The sequence below is a fragment of the Balearica regulorum genome, chromosome 8 (assembly GCF_011004875.1).
Source record: "Balearica regulorum gibbericeps isolate bBalReg1 chromosome 8, bBalReg1.pri, whole genome shotgun sequence".
NCBI lineage: Eukaryota > Metazoa > Chordata > Aves > Gruiformes > Gruidae > Balearica > Balearica regulorum.
Genome location: NC_046191.1, coordinates 2,749,633 through 2,772,959, shown reverse-complemented (window position 1 = coordinate 2,772,959; position 23,327 = coordinate 2,749,633). Strand labels below are relative to the sequence as shown.

The 23,327-nt window shown below is 41.8% G+C and overlaps 1 protein-coding gene across 1 annotated transcript in view; it reads left to right on the top strand.

Moving 5' to 3' along the window:
* The window catches only part of CACHD1 (cache domain containing 1), a 108,488-nt gene that overhangs the window by 20,762 nt on the left and 64,399 nt on the right, over positions 1-23,327 (top strand). The window contains exon 2 of the mRNA XM_075759178.1: positions 17,437-17,499. Within this exon, the coding sequence (XP_075615293.1) occupies positions 17,437-17,499 (63 nt within the window). The remainder of the gene's footprint in view (positions 1-17,436; positions 17,500-23,327) is intronic.

Genomic DNA, 23,327 nt, shown 5'->3' with positions numbered 1-23,327 from the left:
TCTCATTTCTTTTTGGTATGCCCGTGGCCAAGAGGTGCCTCCTTGCCCTGGCTGAGCTGCTGGGACTGAACTTCAGCAATAGTCATTGAGTGGGACTCCTCATACCAGAGTGAAGCAAGTACAGTGACAAAACAGATCTAAAGTTGTTGTTTAACTATTTGTGTTCACAAAACACGAATTGGAAGGTTTGCTTATTAGCATTTAATACACAAAGAGAGATGTAAAAAGACCCTTAAGCCTGATAGCAGAGATTTCTTTGTGCCCCAAATGTATGTCTAAAAAGTAGTCCTTAGATCTGATGGCATTTCGATTGACTCTGCTCTGCAGAGGTGAAGGAGAACCTTTCAATGCTTAAAGGGGGCTTATAAGAAAGATGGGGACACAGTTTTTAGTAGCGCCTGTTGCAATAGGACAAGGGGTAACAGTTTTGAACTAGAAGAGTTTAGGCTAGATGTAAGGAAGACCTGTTTTACAATGAGGGTGGTGAAACACTGGCACAAGTTGCCCAGAGAGGTGGTAGATGCCCCATCCCTGGAAACATTCAAGGCCAGGTTGGACGGGGCTCTGAGCAACCTGATCGAGTTGAAGATGTCCCTGCTCACTGCGGAGGGATTGGACTCGATGGCCTTTACAGGGCCATCCCACTATTGTGTGATTCAATGAGAACATTGTGGAACCCTGACCAGGGCTTGGGGGCAGTTCTGGTTAGTGCTGACCTTAGAAGAGGCAGGTTCCTTCAGAAGAAAGAGCTTCCACCTATCAAATATTTCTGTAGCTGAAAGCTATGTTACAAGCCCCTGGAAGATCCTCTTCAAACTTGGGCTTGTTGCAAGAGCCTGCCATGCCCCAGGTTAGTGCCTGCCTTCTCACCTGGGAGAGATGGAATAAATGCTCAGAACACTCTTTGGGTTTTTTTAACCAATATATATGTTTACATTAGGGCTTTGTCAGCAGTTGGGTCTTGCAGGGTTGGGTTTTTGTTGTTGGTTTGAGTTTTGTTTGTTTTTCCTCCAAACATCTTTCAGGTCTGTTTTGGTGCTTGACCAGGACGTGCCAAACTCTTAAAGTAAAACTAACTTTGCAAGTTGTAGACTTAAAATGGCATTGACACTGTAGAAACCGCTCATCTTATTTTGTCCACTCTTTCAACAAGGAACACATTGAAAACTAATTCAGGAACCTTCTTTCTCCCAGTTTCTTCTATACTTTATGCATTTGATAGCTTTATTGTGTGAGTCTCCTACTCTTTTTTTGGTTATGTGAGAGGAGCACTGATGTTTCCCCTATAAAACAATAGATTAGAGGGCAGGTGGTACAGCTGAAATTACCTTTTTAATTATCCAGATTAAAGATGACTGCATCTCTTTGCAAATAAAACCCAAAGATGCAATAGGTCATTCAGGTTATGGCTTCTTTTTTCCATTGCTTTGCAGGGGGCTGCATTTTGTGCAAGCAAAACTAAACCAGAAACTTTCCTGATAACTTTTGGGGGGCTGAGCAAGGAGGGGTGTGTAGAGTGACATGGTAGAAGGTTACGGCGGGTAGGAAGAAGGTACGTGTTTAATTTTGGTTTAGAAAAAAGGATCTCTGAATTGTTAGCACTCCAGCATCAAGCAACTAAACCTTCCAAAACCCTGTAGAGCTGACAAACCAAGCCAGGGCACCATCTGGAAATGATTCTGTGCTTCATTCTCTGTATTGCTAGTGTAATGAAATAAAAAAAAAAAAAATCCAACTCCTTGTAATTGTTAAATTTTGTCATGCAAATGTGTTCTAGACTTTGAAAAGGATTGTAAAGGTTTTGCTCTGATTTTCATGCTTTGAAGAAAACTCCTATGTCCTTGCTGCTTTGGTTGAATAGAGGAGCAGCTTTCAGCCAGACATCAGCTTTTCAAATCACTTTTATATCAATAATAGCTTGTGGTTGTGAATAGGTGGAGATTGGATGTAAATATATGAAAAAATACTGAATTAACAAAAGCAACTAGTAATTGCTGTGTTTATTGAATGGAATGCCTTCATAAATTGTTTTAAACTTCTGTAATGACCATTCATCTTCAGATGATACGCTCGGATATTTCTTGGCTGTCTGCTGCATGCTCGAGGAGGATTTGGTTAGTATTCAACTTTTTTGTAGTTTGATGTAAAGGTCACCACCTTGTAATTCTTAACATGTGGAACAGAGCGCATACTGCGGTACATTTTCTGTCCGGATAATTTATATTTTTATTAGTTAGCGCTTGTACTGGAAACTTCACTTTGTGGATGAGAGTGGAAGCACAGCAGAGGAGGGAGCAGGCGGGAGCCAGGTCTGGCACGTGGGGGCAAGGGATGCTGCAAAGACAGGGGGGTCGCCTGGAAATGTGGAAGACACAGGTGTGAATTGGTGTGTTTACTTCGTACGTAGAGATACTGCTATAACTGCCACATCATCATTTTTACTTCAAAAAAAAATATATATATATAATGTGAAAGTCTGTAAATCCTCCACCGTAAGATACATCTGCTTCATATTGCCACGTATTATTCATTGATTTGCAAGTGTAGGGAGAAACAGGAGCACACCATATTGTTTAAAACCCTGACTTAATGTATTACAAGACACTACAGAAAGGACTTTGCCTTGCATGGAGATAGGGCTTTCAGAATTTTAAGATACAATTTATTTTTTTTTTGAGAAACCCAATGTTCTGTAACTTCTTCCAAACCTTGCAATTCATGCCATTACTTTGTATTGCTGTGCTGTATCACATCTATTTTAGGATGGACATCACTTTTTGGAATCTTTTGAACTTTTATACTGCCCGAAGCTTTTGATTTTGTAACCTTAGCCTTGTGCTTTATCCTTGTTATATTTCAGAGTGAAAAGACATAGAAAGAATTAAAGTCAAGTTAGGGAGATGAGACAGAAGTGTTAAGCTGTTTTCGGCATAGGTCTGTCTGCTCCCAGCATCTCTGTGTAGCAAAAACTATATTGCGAAAAGACATATTTAAATTGTGTCGTGGAAAGCTTTTGGAAATTAAAATACCGATTGCATGCTGAAACAAGGAGGTAAAGTTAATTTGTAGGTATCAGAAATTCATTAATTTATTAAAGTTAAAAGGTATTCATTAAGATAAATTATCAGTATCAGCGTAATGAAAAAATTCCTGTCCAATAAATCTTTTTTTTTCTTTCTTTCACTTTGACTGTCAAATACTGATACCAGTGTAGTAGTAACTGTGTTTGACAACACGAATATTTATTCCCTGAGTAGCATTAATCTACTTCAATTCTGTCTACATTCAAAGTAGCGTTAATGCCTTTATTTCTCCTTGGTGTCTGAACTCGCTAATCCTGATACCAAAGTGGATTACAGTGTCATTTCTGCGTGTTCAGACAGATGTGCAACACACAGATAATTGCACAGAAAAGCAAAAGAAAGGGAATTTGTTGAGGTTGCCGAGCTGGAGGTGGTCTTTATACAGCCTTAAATCCTTAATTCAATTTCAGGTTTGCCAGTCAGTCCTGTTGGGCTTGTGTGCCGAATGAGGCTCGGCAAGTGTGTGGCCTTGCTTCGTGCTCGGTTTGAATGCTGGAAGCTGTGCTCCCACCGGAGGAACGTTTCGGTGCCTGTTCAGCACGATTCATCATGTATTCCTAAAGAGCAGAATTATTATGTAATGCTTTAAAAGAATTACAGGTTTTAGTAAAATGGTGGTTGTTCTAATGCAGCAGCATGTAGCAAGTGTAGGCTTTCCATTGGCATCTTGTATTTTGGAATTTGGTAAAATTTAACACGTGAAAGCTTGGGTTATTTACTGAAAATGAAATAAACTCTATTTTGAGGAAGAAGCTGATATTAAACATTCTAATTTGAAAGCCCCTTCGACTGATACATATTTTATGTGCACTCAAGCATCCTCAAAAATTAAATATGAATGAATGTTAGGAAACCTTGCAGTACTATGAAACGCTGAGATTTTATAATTTCAAGTGCAAATGTCTGCCTAGGGATCCTTGATTATTTTTAATGAAGATGACACTGTACACATGATCAGCATGAGTGCTTCTTAAATAAGAGAGTTCATGTAAGTAGTGTCTTCTGAAGGAAATCAGAGCAGAGATGTATTTTGAGGAAATGAGCAGTCTTTTCTCCAGAGGTTCCAAAATATTTTATTTATACAAAGTTAAACATGATTTGAGATGAAAAAAAAAGGTCAAATAATTCTCTTCTGTTTTGAAACAGAAACTGTTTTAATTGTGTTCATTTACCAGGAGCAATGGAGCTTGCTTCATAGTTTGTAAATGTTTTGTGAAAAAGCAGCTTGTAATAATATTTACTGAAGGAATGAAAAACAGTAATTGCCTCTGTCATTGTTTTAATTTTAACAATGTGCGTGTGCTTGAGTCCTTTTTGATCTTTTTAATAGGTACAACCCAACTGGCAATGACATCATGTCAGAAAAGGAATTAATACTACCATTATAAATTTCCTGGGTTGGTTTTTGTTTTGTTTTGTTTTTCTGAAAAGCTAGTTCCCTCCAGTTTAAATTCCCTTTTTACAGTGGAAATCTGTCCCAAAATTCAATTGTCTGCTTCATTCCTCCTGTCCTCGCAGTGTTGTGCGATGTTGACCATAAATTACAGGATTGTGTGGTTGTGCAGCATTCCAGGACTGCGCTTGTAAATTTGTAGCAACTATCTTGCATGTTTTCTGTATGTTTTTAGGTTGCAAAACACAAATTTGTTCTCAGTCAATTCTGGATTTTCATTCTGTCCTCTGCAGCTGGGGTAGCGCAGGTCTCAGTCCAGTCTGCTCTCATCTCCTCTGTGTTTGGAAGGCTGAATCAAGGGGTGAAAACAAGTCAAAATAAAGGGAAAACCTAATGCTATCTTAAAAAAAAAAAAAAAAAAAAAAAAAAAAAAGGCAAGCTGTTTTTAAACATCTTGAAATCTGTTTTCTTTTTCCATCCTTTTTTATCATTAGTGATCTGCAAATGACATTGCTTTACAGTTTAACCATGACTCATTTTGACTGCAAAACCAGTGAGCTACAAAAGGTAATTCCTTGCAGCAGGTGATTGAGCACTCTCTCCCTTTGGAAGGTGGATGGTTTATTGCCGTGTTTTGACAAATGATTACGTCTAACCTTAAGGATACTTGTCCGCAAAGAGCGGTTGTGCAGGGCAGCGTGGTGGTGGGAAAGGACATGAGAGCTTCCTGTGCAGCATCTTCCGGAGCTCTTCTGTCCCCCAGAGTGGTGTTAGACCGCTGTGCTGACACCTGGGTGGGCCCACATTAAACTGATTAAATCCTCTGTCATATTTGGGTTTTTTAATAATCCGCAGAAGCAGATGAATATTCAGTTAAAGGATTCCAGGTTTTCTTAGGAAAAAGAACATGCTTGCTTCTCTTAAAAAAAACCAAAACCAACCAGTCAAAAAAACTCCCCATGAAACCATTTGCAACCTACAGTATTCTTGGTCCTTTTCACAGCGTTTTCACAAAGAAACTGAACTTTAGAAATAAATAAGAATAGTTTCAAAGGGCCAAAGGAGCACAGTTATTGAATATTGTCATACCTTTAAGATTAGAGGAGGAATTCAGGAAAGGGAGGCCAGGCGATGCTACTCACTACAGCATGTGTGTCTGCAAATTGAAGTATAAATTAGAAGAATTAGTCACAGAACCCCAGACTGCTTTGGGTGGGCAGGGACCTCCCAGCCCATCCAGTGCCACGCCTGCCATGGGCAGGGACACCCTCCACTAGCCCAGGTTGCCCAAAGCCCCATCCAACCTGCCCTTGAACACTGCCAGGGAGCCAGGGGCAGCCACAGCTTCTCTGGGCACCCTGTGCCAGGGCCTCAGCACCCTCACAGGGAAGGACTTCTGCCTCCCATCCCATCTCCATCTCCCCTCCTGCAGCTTCAGGCCATTCCCCTTGTCCTGTCCCTCCCTGCCCTTGTCACCAGCCCCTCTCCAGCTTTCCTGGAGCCCCTGCAGGGACTGGAAGGGGCTCTAAGGTCTCCCCACAGCCTTCTCTTCTCCAGGCTTTATACTCTTTATACATCTTCTTTTAAATAATTATACTTCTTTTCAGTGAGTGAAAAGGAATCACACTGAGAAATAAGTAATTGATTTACCTTCAATACCTGTATAATATTTTTGTTCAGTGCTATGTGTGCATGTATCTGGTGCTCTCATCAAATGATCAACCTTCATATCCTATAGTGAGTATATTTTGCAAAAGCTTCTTAAAAATAACAGCTTACAGAAGCTCATAGTAGTGCAAGTATGCTGGAGCTGGAAGTAGTGTGTTTCTCTCTTGAAAACTCCAGGGAAACCAGTGGCAGATCTGGGACAGCCCCAGCAGAAACCTCCTCCTGCAGCGACTCTGAGGGTGTATGGCTTTCATGTGAAACCACAGGAATCTGACCGCATGGCGAAGAGTATCCCATACGTCGAAATAGCTGCAAAAAGCTCTTCCACTGACTAAGGAAAAGGTGCCTATGTGGAAATTAAAAAAATCCTGCATTGTAATCTGAGATGTCATCTTTTGACAAGTGAAATGCCTTTAGAGATTTTTTGGGGAGGGGAATTCTTTCAGATTTCAACTGCTAATTTGTAGCATCTGTTTTCAAACACAGAAATCGTTCAGAGGTTGTTCATCTCAGTATTGTTAATCAGCAGCTCATCAGAAGAGTGCATACTCTGATTTTTAAATTGAAGTTCAGTTTAATTTCTTGCTGTGTTTGAAAGATAAATATATTAATTTCAGCAAAACTAATTTTTGGAAGGCTGAAATAATTAGTTAGGAAATACTGTAGGCTGTTCACTCCACAACAGTGAATGACGCTATTTTTTTCATGGTGTGTATTTATTATATTTATTTAAGATGATAAATACTGGTTTGCCAGTATATTTTAGAGCAGCAGATGAGAAATTCTGGTTTGTGTTCATATTTTTTCATAAGCCTTTTATTCTACTTAGTCTTCTTTTCTTGAAAAATAATTTATGCTAAATTTGCTGTGGTGGCAAGAGAAACAAGCAGAGCTGAGGTTGTTTTTGATGTTTTGAAGCCCTGGTTAAATGACTCCCTGCATAATGACAACATTTGTCAGGAAGCCTTGGAGACCAATATAGCATCTACGTAAATTTGTACTTAAATGTCAAATCACGGGCTCTGAAATAATTGCAGATACCTGAATAGCCCCTGCCTGAACACGGATAATGTTAAGTGAACTTGAACTGGCTAGTGCTCATATGGAGAAACGGACACATAGGAGATCTGTAGGATGTCTGTACTGGGGAGACCCGGCATAGACATGGAAAAGGGAGGTCCCTCTCCTTTTTTGTTAGGAAGACTTTCTTTGTCAAAACAAAGTGAGACCACTAAAAAGCTTGGTGCCCAGCACACCTTGATCTGCGGCAGGTCCCTCTGGCCAGAGCCTTCTCCAGCTCAGCAGCTGCCTTGGTGGAACCGTCCCATCTTCTGGGATGGGCAGCCAAGGACCCTGGAGCTCCACCCTTGGCTTGCAGCCTCTTCAGTTTGTTAAACAATGAGGGTGCAAGATAAAAGACTGTTCTTTGCAAAACATCTGATAATTTTTTGCTCCCAAAGGCTGGATGTAGAAATTCTCATGGGATGGCTTGGCTGTGGAGTGCTACAGAAAATGCTGAGGCAAGTTTTGCTCTTCTTCAGTGCCTTCCCTCATTAAATCTGGAGCTTTCTCTCCCTTTTCTGGGTTGGAATCTACTCTGCTCTTGATTAACACTGGAGGTTTTGTTTGAGTTTTGGTTGTTGGGGGTTTTTTGTCTACTCCCCCCTCTTTTATGTAAATGATGTCGTGCTATTTTGCTTGCTTTTTTTTCTTTTTTAATTAGAAGAATAAATGCTTGCATTCATGCACAAATTGCTTTGAAGTGCTGTAGGAATTCAATTCATGAGCCTCCCCTTAGTCTCAATCTTTAATTTTTTTTTTTCAAACCGATAACATCTAATGGCTCTGCTCTTTCCAGAAGATTACATTTGTTTTCTGTAGGTTGCTCTACCTCCTTCTGTGTCCCAAGATAACAAGTTAAACACAAGGAAGAACAGTTAATCGGCCAGCTCCCATTGAGTGTTCCTGCAAGGTTTTGTTTCGCAGAGGGGTGACTCATGCTGGACCACAGCTCTATGAAAGAACGAGGCAAAAATAGTCCTAGGAACTAATTGACCTCCGTTCAGCAGGAGCCAGCTGAAGGTGGGGTGCTGGATGCCGTGGGCCAGCTCTGCTCCTCTGGCCGTGTCCCGCAGAGCTTGGGGGTTATCTCCCACCTTGGATGAGCCCTAGCGATTCACCTGCAAAAGTGCTTTAGCAGTTTCTTCTAGACATCATCTTCTTTGCTCTACTGACCTGGCAATTATTTGCTGTTTTGCATCTGTATGTTATTTTTTGGGGTCCATGTTAAAACGTTTACTTCTGTTGTAGATCTGTTTAATCTTGTTGATATTGTCAGATGGTCTTCTGGCTCACAAAACATAATGGGGAGAAGTTGTCAGATAATTTAGTCCATTAGTGTACTTGCTCCTTGAGTTCATTCCACCCCTATTTTGGAAGTAAGAGGAGAAATATCCTATTTCCAGTGCTGGTTGATGGGTAATTCTCTTTACATTAGCAGCTAACTATAGTGAAATGCTGTTTCCTAAAGCTCAGAGGGAGTACCAGGGGACTGCAAATTTCAAAGTCAGAAAGAGTGCAAATTAAACTAACTCTTCACAGCTTTTGTAAGCATCTGGTGATTGACCCACAGGTTTAGTGTGGGGGTCGTAGCTGTGGGACTGGCACTGTGTCCTCAGAGAACCGGAAAAGCAGCTGAGGTGGGACAAGACCTCCTGAGGACCTCGTGCCCTGTTGGGCCGGGGCACCTGTCCTGTTGGGTTTGGATGTCTCCAAGGGTGGGACTCCCCGAGCCCCTGGGCCGCTCTTCCAGGAGCACACAGCGTTTCCTGACACGTGAGCGTGCAGGCGTAGGGAGAGCTTTGCACGTGTAACGTGTGCTGCTACGAGAGCCTGTTCCCGCTCGCGTGCTCTGGCTGCCGCTGCCCTGGATGCTGTTTCCGCTTACCGTTCGTAGGCAACCGTGGATCCGTTCCCTGTCTGTCTTTGGCTCCCGCAGCTGCTGCATAAACCAGGTTTGGTTTGAGTGCTGTTTTGGGAGGCTACATCTGCAGGTGGGATATAGCCCCAGTATGTGCAGCAATTATTTCTTTCTAACCCATAAAATGTGCTGATATTAAACTGGAAGAATTTTTTTTTAAGTATATATGCTGTCCTGTAAACCTCTGTCAAGAGCTCGATTTTCTAGCCACAGCACCTATATGAGCTGGCGTGCCAAACCCAGCCGTGTGAAAATGAGTTAACCTGCGCAGCTCAGCGGCTGGAGGTATCACCCTCTGCAGGCATCACTGCTCCGGGATGCGTGCCTTCGTTGGGTGTGCGGGTCTTAGAGCGCTTTGTCGGCTTTGGTGAGGTCTCGCACCTGGGAGTTGGTGTGCCTGAACAAACCTCTGCCTGGGCAGCGTGACGGGGGCAAGTTAAGTCAATTTTAAGCCCTGGGTCAATTTGAAATGTGAGTTATTTTCAAATAGCTTTACATCCAGGTTGGAGAGAATGATTAGTATAATAATTGATGCAAAGTGTTTATCTTCTTGGGTTAATTTTTTAACTTCTTTTAAAATTTATTTGAGAAATTAAACCACCTAAGTAAGGAGTGCAAAGAGTTGCTCCCACTCCCCTCTGCTCGAAAAAGGAAGGGTGTGGATTACATCAAAGAAAAACAATGCAAAGGAGGTGTGTAAGCAGGTGACCTTAAAACTTCTACTTATTAATACAAATAATATTATCATATGAGAGTGCTCTTGTACTTTTTATTACAGACACTGACTCATACAGGAAGGTACTTATGCACAGACAGTCTCTTTCAGGTTGCTATCTATTCTTTTTCTCGTGAAAAAAAGTGTTGGTGCCTTGCGTGGAAATGGCTGAGAACTGACTGCAGTGTGTGTTAAAGTTTTCAACTTTCGTGTCTCTCTGAGCGCAAGCAATATTAGGCAGTTACCGTTAAGAAGCGCTGCGGCAGCAGTTGTAGGGGAAGGCTGTTATCATGATATTTATCGTGTGTATGTTGATGGTTCCTGCTGAGAGATCCTGAAAAATGATACTCCTGGACATTTAAAGAAAACAGTTCTGTAATTGCATTAGCATCAGCCCATTCATTTCATGCACAGAAGTTGAGCGTCGTGATTTATGATCTATAAATTCCTATGTTTAAACTTGTCATTCTTGGATTTTTTTTCTGATTCAAGTAGATCTGTTTAATATGTCACTCCAGCCTTAGCGTTCCTGTGCTGCAGTGTTTCTCCAAACAAAACCTAACAGCTTCTGCCTTGATTGTGTTAAACACATCGGAAAACAGTCACATGCTCTGTGTGGGTGTGTGTCCCTTTGGGTTTTTTGGGATTATTTTTGAATTTTCTGTAAAATTAAACACTTCTAGCTGGAATGTTACATAAATTGATCCATGTTTCTTCTGCATACTTGCTGTATATTGAATTCACCACCAAATTGGACAAGCACAGTAATTGTACTGAAATGATATCAAGCTCTTCTGGCTATAGAATTGCATCTATTTACATGTATTGGTCTGCTGCTTAAATGTTTCCCCATTTTTTGTTAGTGATTTTGACATGAGCTTGAAAACAAACCAGAAAAATGAAATCCAGAGTTTTCCCAATAGAATGAAGTTTCAGATTGATTTTGCTCCTGCTAAATGCTTAAATTTATGTTCTCTTTAAAGGGAAGATGACCAACAAAATGCACTGAGTTGAAAAATGTCCAGTAATCAAAAAGTTCTCAACCTGAAAAAACCCATATAAATATTTTAACTTTCACATCCTAGGGGCTGGAATGAGGAATAAGTGAAGGGAGAAAAAATCCAATCCTATTGAGAAGACCATCTGCTTTATATTTTAAGGTTGGGTAGCATAACTTTCCTTTTTCTGAAATACTGCCATATACATTGTCATGAGTATAACCTTAGTCAAGTTACATTGGCTAAATGAATAATCTTTTTAACATGTGGAACTAATTTTTCTTAGGGTATTTTCCCCTCTCACTCTTTTTTCCTCCCGCTTCTCTGGTCCCTGAAAAAGACGACAAAAAAATCTGCTGGTTCTTGATTGCATTTTTGGCAGTTACTCAGTTTTCCATAGTTTTCTCTCCTTGCAAATGCCTGAAGTTTTCCAAGGAAACACGTTTCTCAGAATTGTGCTCTACTTTGTTTTCATGCAATGTCGTACCTACTTACCTCCCCTTCTGAATACAACTCTTGAAATGAACCTCCCACAGGCTAATGGTAGTAGATTAATTATAAATGCTAACTGTGATGCTTTCTACTGTCAAAATTAAGATCAAACCTGAATACCAGTTCTTTTGTCATCCTCTGTGTTACACAAAGCGTTTTGCTCTACTGCTGGCCGCAGAGCAGGGAGCAGAGATGCAATGGGCCAACTCAGCACGTGGCAGAAGGTAGCTTGATTTGTAAGTAGTTAATCGGTAAGCAACCTTCATTAAGGTGAAAATTGGAAAGAGAGATGATGCTTTCCTGCTTAAAACCTTCTCAAATATTGGGGAATGTATGTACCCATGAAGGTGTGTGTATGAGCACATGGAGATACGTGTCTGCAAACGCACGCACGCTTGCATCTTGAGTGCCAGGAGGTTCTGTGATCACTTTGCTTATGGAAAAGCTATGTCTGGTAGCTGCCGCATTTTCTCACAATGGTTTCCCCCCCAATTCCTCCTCATTCCAAGTAATCTTGCGTAAATTTTATATGCAAAATAAGCAAAATCATTTAAATGAAGCTGCCAGAGGAGCCTTTCAAATGATGATGTGGTTAAACAGTACATGAGCACAGACCAACTTTGTCCATTAGTTACATAGAGAGCTTCTCCGAGCAAAATACAGGTGGTAGGAGATGAACTGGGCCAGGACAGCAGAATCACAAGCTCTATGAGTCTTTGCATTTCCTCATTTTGTAACTGAAGATGCTGATCGTGGTGCCTGCTCTCCGAGGAGAGACTGCCTGCGCTCTGACCCCCACGAAAACACCGACCTGAGCTCAGCTTGTGAGCTCTGCATCACGTTTCTCTTTGTCTACCTGTCTGACAAAGATACCTGTTGCTGCTTCACAAATAACGTAATGAAAAAAAAAAAAGCATTAACTAGTTAAATCCTTCCTGAAAACTCTTTCTTTTCAGAAAGCCACAGAAAAAGAAAGGAATTTGCAGTGTGATGTTGGGATGTTCCTTTTAGATGAGTAGCTGCCGCATTCTGTCTCTGGACTGAGCAGGGTCTGTAATGCCGGGCTGCTGGTGCCATTCCTCTCATCCGACCGGGTTTACCGTTTGCTATGTTTTCCTCCAATTTACTTTAGTTTCTTATATGTGTATTGTAAATTCTTAGAGAAAAAACCACGAAGCATATCCTTGATCTCATGGGAACCCACTATTTAATGTTTCTCGGTTTTAGAAAATGGTAAGAAAACATAATGTGATACGGCTTCAGACACTGCAAAAATAAACTCCAGACAGAAGCCACAGGTTTCCTTCAAAACAATCTCACTCTGCGAGTTCCATCAGAAAAAGGATTTGTTATATATTTGTTTGCTCACCACTTTTTAAAACATTAACCTTTAAAATAAGAAACAGACCCTGGTTAGTAGCTGCTTGAAGTTTAAAAAGTATTGCAGCCCTGCTGAGCTAATACTGTGTATATTTGACACACGTACATTTTGTTACTGCTACTTTGTGTACTTTTTTAATATTGTTGAGATTTTTTCATCCTGTCGTTACCCAAATATGACAGGTAACAGCAGTCTAGATCCTAAACCTGCTTAAAGTTGTGGGATTTTTTTTCTTCTTTTTAAAGTCTTGCAGCATAGATGCTAAACCAACTTCAATATATTTACAGCTCAGTGGGTATTTTGCTAATCCTGTATTTGTTTTTCCTGATTCTTTGTCTCTAAAAATGTTATTTTTGTTGGTAGGGAGATGGATTTGTATCTCCTCTGGCAAATAGTGATGTGCAAATGGTTGACTGCTCTGTGGAGCAGTTGGCGCTTGTATTTGGTTGGGGACCTTGGAGATTTGGGGGTGGTGGCTTTCTTTGTTTATTTTGATGCAGCGCTGACAGTCAGACTGGGGGCTTTTGAAGTATTTTCTCACTGCAGTGCATTGCTGCTGAGTTTATTTTAATCTCAAGGACCTGAGGGAACAAGCCAGTTAAATATTTTACTTTTTATGCTAAGCTTGGTTTAGAGTCATCTCCCAGATTTGAAACTTGGTTGCCTTTGGCTTCAAATTAGGAATAAAAGTCTCCTAAGCCTTGTGTAGACACACAGCTAAGCTAAACCCAAGCTACCCCTTATCTCTGGCTTGGTGGGAAACCTGACTCCTTCCTACCGGAGGTGCGGGTTTGGGTGCCGTGCCCATTCATCACTGTCAGACCCTGCTTGTGGGAGGCGTTAGCCGGCAGTGGCCCAAATCTTCCCAGCCCCAAGGACCCCTGCCCTTGGGTCCTCTCATCGCTTCCAGATTTATCTTATCAAGTGTTTGTCCTGTTGTTCAGAGCTAAAGGCAAGGCAGGCTGGTGGCACCGACAAACGCTTGGTTGCAGCTGAAGTCATTAAAGGATGTATCTAGATACCACAGAAGAATATTTTCTAGGAAGTTGGATGTGTTTTGAACCAGACAGGTAGTAAAGAGCTCAGGAAAGCGAGAGTCTCTAATGTGTTGAAAATGTGTAGTTGTAAAACAAACCCCAGCTTTCTCAGGACTCCATCCAGGCTGCGATCATCCTCTGCAGGCTCATCGGGACACATCGCTCGGCTCTCCTCGAGTCTGCGTGTCTGGGTCTGGAGCTGTCACGGATGGCCAGAAATCCTGCAGTGGTCCCTGCAGATACTGTGATTTTCTCTTTCTAGGCTTCTGTTTGTGTAGCTGAACGTGAGCACGGTGTTCGATAAAGGAAGGGGAAGGTTAGGAGCAGGAGCGATGTGCCGAGCATTGTGCTGCAGGATTCAGGTGTTGCCGGAGGCGCAGGGGCCCTGGGGATGGTGCAGGGCCTTGTGCTCAGCCCCCGCCTGCCCCACGGAGTTTCAATGTGAGTGTAAACCAGCCAGACAAGTGTTATTTCTCCTTGAGCATCTCCAGTGTTTGAGTAATTTGAAAAGAAAATTACACTTTCACTGACTTGCTACGTTAGACCTGGCTAAATCTGGAATTAATCTAATTTCTGAAGTTTGCTTTTGGAGCAAAGTATGGAAGATGCAGATGCTTCAAAACTCATAAGTTTTGATGAAGTTTTAAATTTTGTTTATTTCTGAATGTTGTGTTTGAAAATTGACACTTCGCAGTGGAAATAGCTGAAGTCATCGAAGCAAAGTTTGCTTGCTGTGCTGGGTAAGCCGTGGCAGCACTCAATCCTGCTTTCTAAACCAAATCTTGAAATTTAATTTGGAGTTTAGATTGAAAACCAAAAGTTGGCTTTTGTTTGCATTTGTGTGGGTTTTTTTAAAGTCAAAAACCTTTGTTGGAGTAGTTGAAGCATGGTGTGTGTGTGTGCAGGTGTGCTATGGCATGTGTGGAACACGACTGTGAAGCAACTATTTGCAGCCCAGCACCTGAGATAAGTAGCGGACAGCCTAGAGAACAGAGTTTTGTCCTCTCCCGTGTGCCACAAGAACAAAGCTGGTGTCTTTTAAAGGTGTCAGGTTCAAAGGAATTTGAGAATTCCTGAGAAAATGAATCTGTTTCACATAGTTGACCGATGTTCAACAAGAACCTGAATATTTATGAAGGTTATGATAAACTTAAAATAGCTGATGATAGCACAGAGAGGGGGGCAAATGGAGAAAAATAAAATAAACTGGGCTTGCGGCGGTGTGTGATGAGGAGGGGTTGGGAGCGGTGGCGGGGATACAGATAGGTCCGTGTCTGGCCGAGCATCGGCTTGGCGGGGGGAAGGCTGGAGGCCGAACCGGCGTGGCGGCTGCAGCCTTTGTGTGTTGTGAGAGCGAGTGGTGATGGGTTACAGCAAATAATCCCGGGCAAGCATCTCATTAAACACGTGTGTAATTGTTCCTGTTGGAGTGAACTTAGCCTGCTGCCATCTGCTAAGCAGATTCAATTAAACAACGAGGGGTGGGAAGAATAAACTACAGATGCTAATGTGCTGTGTAAACTATGATGGGCAAGTTCTCCTAAATATTTAGACTATTTTTCTAAGTTTGTGGAGCTGACTTACTCTTGGGTCTGTGAAGTTCCCTTAACTTCATTTGGAGGTTGCTACTTACTCTGCTTTTCTAAATAAAGTCAGATCACTTTTTAAGTTAGTGAAATTAGCTTAAATACAACAGGGAGATGTTCTTGGCTTCGGGTGAAATTCTGCATAGGAGTTCTCGAATAAGGAGCAGATATCCCAAATACCTGGGTAGGGGCCGAGTAGTTAACGCTGCACCTCGGGAAGCTCGGTGTGTGACGGCTCACGTTTTCCTGGGTGGTTTCTCAATCTTTATTTAGTTTTTTCCTGTTTTCCCGTTTCCTGTGATGGCAGTTTGACTACCAGGCTCCTGCTCCCCCCCTCTCTGACACACACAGAGCTTTTAATGAAAAAAGTGGAAGACACCATAACGTTTTCAAGAACTTGGTCAAATTATAAATCAAGCAAAAATAGATTAAAAACCTAGCCCAGTGGCCAAATAAATTCCTGCTGGCACTGTGACTCTTATATAGTCATATATAATGTTCTCTGGCATTATTTTGAAAGTTCATAAACGCGGCTAGGTGTTACAGGGTGGAGGAAGGGGTCAGCTTTGTGTTAAGGACAGAAAGCTCCATTCTCAGTAGCTGACAGTCTATTTCCTTCTCGCTCCTTTTGATGTCTGGAGACTAAATGCTGCGTGCAGAGAAAAATTCAATTCATTTAAAACATTTTGCATCAAAATGACATGCTTTAATGTATTTTCTTCTGATGTTTAAATTATCTTTTCATCTCATGAGGGGGGAAAAAAAAAAAAGCCAACATGTTTGTAGTTAAAGTACCCAAGCAGAACTTTAAACAAAGGTCTGGAAGAAGAGGAAGTCTCAACGTACAGGGGGCTTTTAAGAGTAGATGGCTTTTTTTTTTCTTCCCCCCACCCCCTTGACTCTCTGAGACTCGTAAACCAAGGAGATTTATTGCTGCCCTTCCAAATGCTTCTTTCGAATTAAGAGTTCGAATTTCTGAAATTCCTGAAGTCCTCAGGAGAGAGAGGGATAAGGGAAAGTGATGATTGTAAGTGGAGCAGAGCGCACCAAAGGGTTTTCCAGGCTGGTTTTGCCAGTTACAGCTGCATATAGCTGTACTAGGAGGAAATCAGCTAAACCTGCATCAAGAAAACTCTTGGAATTGTGGACCAATGATTACACTGGATTTGGATGAAATTTAGACTTCTTTAGCAATAATAACTGCAATTACTAATAATTTAGAGAGCTGACTGGCTTATTGTGTTGCTGTAAACGTGTAATTTCGCAACTATCGTGTCAAGGGAGGGACTCAGCAGGGTCTTTGTGAATCAGCGTCCTTTGCCAGATGTGGCCGTGCCTACAGATGTTCTTGCTGATATTTTGTCATGTGTTTGACTTAACGCCGTTAGACATGGAATCCACTCCGTCAGTGAAGTCCCAGCTCCCTTAAGGCTGGTAGAGAAAAATCCCATTGACTTTTTTTTTATGCCTCCTCCACAATCTAGGAAGGAGTTCACCTCTGGGTTCTTTCTACTTATATCACTGATTTTTTTGGTATATTTGAGCCGACAGGAAGTTTTCCCAGGGGAGGTCACAGCGCTCTCACTTCTATCTTCTGATACATCCTTTTCTTGCCGTTAGTGAGCCCGATTTGGCTGTGCTCAAAAGTGGGTCTCATTTTCCTCTTTTCCAGATACCAAATATGTCTAAATTTGGTTCACGGCCTCTTATGTGTTAGTTGAAAACAACAAGTACTTTTAAAAATAGTTATGTTGGGTTAAATATTTAGTGCTAGACAACAGTCACGGTTTGCGCAGGCAGTAGCTTTCAAATGCGAAATATTTTTTTTTAGCACCTTATGTCAGTTTGGTAAATTAACAGATGTTTTGAAAAAAACCTGTTGCGTGTTTGCCTTCAAAACCAAACCCAGCCTCTTCCCGCAGGTGCAGAAACAGGTATATGGAGATGTGATTCCCCTGGGGTAAGCCTGGCAACAGGCTCCCCAGGTGAAACGGTCCTTTTCCAACACCGATTTCTTCAACCCATGCGCCTTTTAGGAGCTGCTTTAATGTGATGTGTTAGGACAAAAGGTCTCTTACACATACTTTCTGATTTTTCTTGCAGAGGATATTCAACTCCTTTGTGTACACAGAGAAGATATCAAATGGAGAAAGTGAAGTTCAACAGGTGAGTCCGAAAGCCCCTTCCCACCTCCTGCTGCCTGCTGGCAGCACGACAAAGGCAGAGGCAGCTTAGAAATTACAGTTTGTCTGGATTTATTGTGGCCACTTTCCTAGCGACCAGCACATCAGATAACGATAAATGGAATAAAATAGAAATGGAGATGGGGTACACGGGCTGATGATGCATTTGAGAGTTTTACATTGCCATGGAAAGGGTTTCCATCCGCTTTTTGTGGGTCCTTCCCCTAGAAACAAAAGAGCAGAGGCAGAGCTGGAGCCCTCATGTAGTATCTCATGTTAATTGACTGATTTTCATGTTGAAGCGTCTGTCTTAAATTGTTTTAATTCAAAGCAAAAATGCTAATATTGTTTATAAGTGTGGAAATTATATCGGCTTGTGTAAATATGGGACACTTACTGCCTCATGCATAACAGTTGTGGTTGAGATTTTTTGCAATTTTGTGTGGGTTTTTCTTATGGGAACACACTTGAACATTTAACTCTTCAATTTAAGATTGAGATAATATATCTCAACACATGGGCTGTTTGCATTTTAATACGTGCATGCATTTGGAAGATGAGTTTTGGATCAATTTTAAAACAGATCAAATAGATCTCGTTTCCTTCTTTAAGAAATTAAGGTTCCAATTCTGTGTGCTCACAGCTGCACCTTCGTAGCCAGCCTGGGCGCCTGAACAAAGAACCAGCTTTTCCTTCCAGTTTAAGCATGGACTCACTTGCACAACCTTCAGCGAGTAACCTGACCTTCCTAGACCCCTATCAAACCAGTTTCAATGTTCAGGAAAAACAAAAGTGCCTCAGAGCGGGGCTTTCCCCGGGGAAAAGGGAATCGCTCTTCAGTCACGCAGGTAGCCTGATTTCTGCATGAGCTGCTGTTGCTGGTTTCCAAGAGCGTATCAGTACATTGCATGCTCGTCTGCATTCAAACTGGTCATGTAATATTAACAAATTAACACCCTAAGCTGTGTGTACTGTAAATAGTAACATTTCCAGACTTTTTTTTTTACCCCCCCCCCAAGGAAAAAGTCAAAGCAGAACTGGATCAAATGGGATTGTGAATCCCTGCACAGTATATTTAAACTTCTGGAGAGTTTGCATCGGAGAGCAAGGCTTAGCTCCTCTTCTGTTTCAGAAGTGTGGTGGCTTTTGATGGGATTATTGTCAACGTAGGAACTAGATTAATTTGCAGAAAGCCAAGTGGTTCAGGAAAAGTTCCACTGACACTGGCTTTCTGTTAAACCGAAACCAAGTCTTTGGTGTAGAAGCTTTGTCCCATACTGGCATTAAATTGAAGTGTGCAACAATGTTAACAGAAAAAATTATAAATATAAGAGCATGTGATTAATAATCTAGGATTTAAATGAGACTCTTAAATTGACACCATACAAATTTTAAGGTGAATATCTTGCATGTGTTATCATAGAAATTACCAGGTTTGTGTTTAGGAAAAAGCAGCAAAGTTCACCTTTGGTACTGCTTGTGTCTGTTAGGTGTTTGTTCGGTGAGATACAGATGTGTGTGGGAAACAACAGAAGAAACCAGAGCAATGCATTCATTCTACTAAATTACCCTAATTCTGGTTTTAACGCTTGCTTGACCCTGCGGATAATAGTATCTCAGCACTGGTAATAGATGTTAGGCTCTACAGGATGTTTTCCCCAGCTCTGCCTGGGTAGAAGACATTTGTTGGAAGCTTTTCCTGAAGCTTGATCATTCTGCGGGAGTCTGTCCTACATACTCAGTTTGGCTGTAGAAACATGTTTCTGATTTTGAATCATCTACCTCACAGTTGGGATTACCTGTAATACAAGAGTAAAAGCGTGTGTAATATGGGAGGGGTAGATAAGCCAGGAGGACATTCCCTCTCTTGATTTCGATCCCACTGCCTGTATTTGTTACAACGCCAAGGTCAGCTTTACCACTTTGTTTCATGAGTAAATTGTGAAGAAGACTTCCATGCCTCCAATAATTATCCTTATTCTTGCCAGGGTTTGTTTGGCTTCTGCTTTATATATAATTTTTTTCCCATTTTTTTTTCTTCTTTTTTTTTTTTCTGTTAAGCAGTCACCAGTATGAATGTCATGACATGGGGGGCAGCAGATGTGCCCCTAATATTAGAACCCTTCAATTACTTTTTAAAATCTCCTCTCTTCCAAGAAACCCCTCAAATTATTTTTCTTTTTTTGACAACCTCTAAGTGGAGAACGCATAATTAAGAAGAGGTTATATGGAACTGAGTATAATGACATTCTGTTCTCTTCATATAGGTGGTACCTTTTTTTCCCCTGGAGCTCCAGATATAGATGCCTGTGTATTTGAGTAGTTCATTTTGTATCATTGTTATTAATTTATGCTATTCTGATGTGTGTTCCTGTTACTAATTTGGGCATACTTTTTTTTTCTTTTGTTGATGTATCAGTGAAATACTGTAAATAAAAAAAAAAAAATATTTGCCCAAATTACAATCCCATCAAAGAAATTTCCTGCTTGGAAAGGCATCGTGCTGTTGTTGATGCTAGGTGGTTGGTTCGTGGTGCCCGAGGTCGGATGTGCACGAACGGTGATGGTTCAGTGGTGTGGCCAGGAGATGGGTGCCGTGCTTGGCGTGATGCTGGAGCCCAAAATCCACCCTCAGGAGTCTTTGGCTTCCCTCTGAGCAGGCACAGGTGGGCGCTTGCCTGCAGAGGGACCACGAAAGGGTAATTGTTGTTCGAGTTTAAATCTGAAACCATCCCGACATCTTAAAAGAAGGGTTCTCTGGCTTTGACATTGTGCGGGGGTAAGGTTTTTGTCGAGTATTTCTGGGTGGTCTGTACACTGCGAAAGGGCCATGTGGGCTAGATTATACGTATCGGATGGCTTTTGAAAGCCAAAAGTGTTTTTGGGAAACCAAGAAACTGGATTAAAACTTCTTTGAAGTCTCGACTATCGATTCTCCACTTAGGCAAAGACACTGCTTGTTTCCCAGCCGCAGATGTACGTATTCACCCTAAGTAGATATAAATAACTGTCTAAACACTGAAGGTAGTGTGATGAATTCAGAGCTGTCAGAGGAGAAAAACGAGGCCCCGGTGAAGCATAATTACTGTGGTTAAAAGCTCAACAGTGAAGTGGATAGAAGAATAATTGAGCACTTCTGTTTCATTAATAACCAGGTCTTTTAGCCCTAATGAATCACAAGCAATATAACTGGAGTTTTATGAGTAAGAGTAGTACATCGAACGGGATCGTCTTGAGCAAAGGCAAACAAATGTAAGCAAGTTGAAATCCCCTGTCGCTCATTCCTGTTTTTGTCATTCATTAACATTTTCTTAGCAACTTATACTCAAAGGCAATTAATTACGGTTTTATGTTAGCTGGGATTTTTTTCTGACAGACCACTGAATTGTTGTGAAGGGTGGGTTTTTTTTGGTTTTGGGGTTTTTTTTTTTAATACCAAACTGTGTAAATAATGACTTTCAGTTTGTTGAGAAAGTGAAAAACTACAGCTGTTGGCCTTCAGGCTTAACTATTTAATATGCTTGGCTTTCTTCATGCCACACAAGGAGTGGTTTACCTTTTGACGTTAAACTGCTTACATTTTTAAGGTCTACAGTTACAGAATTACTATTGTACGTAACAAATAAAAGTGCTTTTGCTTTGAATAGGTTATTTAAAAATGGGATAGTGATTGCCAAAAATAACTTGAATTCCTTTCCTGTAAGTGATTTCAGTATTGGAGAACTCTCATACGATATGAAAATGTAGTGGTCTGAACTGGTGATATAAATAAAGTGGAAGATGGTTAGTTTTATTAGGGGAAAATCTAGATTAGCCGTTTTCAAGGAAGTCAGCGTGTGTTCAGCGTCCTGCCAGACATCTGGTTTCTGTGGTATAGAGAATATGAAAGTGGGCTCCAAGGAGGAGAGAGGATGGTGGCACAGTCTTGGGCGGGAGCATATTTACCAGCTTCTTGCAGAAGAGTCTTGATGCGTTGAACTCTGGCAGAGAAGCTGGAGCCCAGCAGCAACCGCATCTCTGCAGATAGAAATCTGCATCTCTGCAGATAGAAATTCATTTTTTTAGATACCTTTAAATACGTAGCACCAGATGAGTGAAGGGCACGTGCTCGTTTGCTTTTGATGACTATTACGAAAGTAGCACTTGTAGACAACATCAGGTTTAGTCCTGAAGATATGGTAAAGGATGGAAGTTGTGCCCTCTAAACTGAATTGGAACAGGCGCTCACTGAATTTGGGGGAGCTCTCTCTACAGATCAAATGGCTGTTTTGCAGACTCTGTTGACTTTGTGGCACGTGGAGAGCAGTGGGCTAAGACGAATAAAAATCCCAGGTGGTGGTATTACTATGTGTTTCTTTCATTGGGGCCTTTTGCTGTTGGGCTGCTGTCATCTTCTGGGTTTCGGGAGGACTTCCACAGCCCCTGTGAAACTCGTTAGATAACGCATCACTTTTTCTAAGCCTACTCCAGAGCCAGACCTCTCTTGGTTTGGTTTTTGGTTTTTCGCTTCCTCTGTTACCAACTGCCGGGTGATGGGATTCCATTCAGAGCCGTAGCTATTCCTTGTTCTTCGTTTCTCTTTACCAGATGATTTGTATTCTATGAGTTGTGGGTGTTTTATAAGCTGCAAGACAGGACACAGCTATCTCTACTGTGTTTTGTTCTCTACGTGTTCCTTGCGAAGGCCAGCATCACGTCAGGCATCAGCTACGCACAAGATGTTCTCTGTGTCTTCAGGGAATGTATTTGTTATAAAAACAAATTAATGATATGTGAGTTTAAGGAGCTCTTTTGCGGTTGTGCTAAGGAAAGGACTCCTCATCACCTGATTTCTTTAACTTAGTTATTTTTCTACCAAGATGGGATGTCTTTCTAAAATTACCCTATGCCTCAGCCTGGAAGGATAGGCTTGCTGCAGGAACGCTTGTGCTGGTGAAGGACACACGCCATCAAAAGCTCACCTGCCTTGACAGCACCGGTACCTGTGGGACAGATGGATGCGTTTGCTCCCTCTGTCACCAAACCAGAAGAAAGTATCTCCCCTGCTGTCCTCCTCCGTGGCGGGAGGAAGGATGCTTTTGGCCACCATGTCATGCACCAGTGGTCAGTGCCCACAGCTGACAGCTTTGGCAGTCACACCGGTTCCTGCAAAAACAGTGCAGCAGCCTTGGAGAAACCAAATGTTGTTCTCCTGAGCAGCATTCCTAGGAGAAACAGAGTCCTGGCGTGCCTGTCCCGGGTGCTGCTCTGCTCACTCGGGTTTTGTGGAAGCACTAAGAGAAAGCTCTGCACTTGTAATCGCTTGCCTCTTGGCCAGCGAGGTGCAGCATGACAAGACCTAGCTGGCATGTCGGCGTGCTGCACGTTAGGTTAGGTTGGGTTTTGTTTGGTTGGTTTTGGACTGGGCAAAGAGCTTTTGAACTCTTTTGAGAAAAGAGGGAGCAGGTTTTGTAAACGATCATTGATGAGACTTCGGGGCTCCTTGTACAGAACTGCTGTGCATCCCCGCCAAGGTGGAGGAGACCTTGCAGCCCTGCCTGCTAGCCACCCGAGTGCCGATTTAGGGACAGCCACTGCAACCCCAGACCTTTCAATATGTCACTTGAAGTATGGCAGCTGGTGACAGGCCTGGCTCGGATTTCCAGAGGAAATATATCAGTGTGCTGAAAACCCAGATTTTGCTGTTAAGCATGACATCTCCCGGGCCGCGACAAGTGATATGCTCACACGATGCTGAATTTTATCTTGATTAATTGTGAGCCTTGTGGTAAAAGGCAACGCATACTGTGTTTAATGTATTTCCAGAATGAC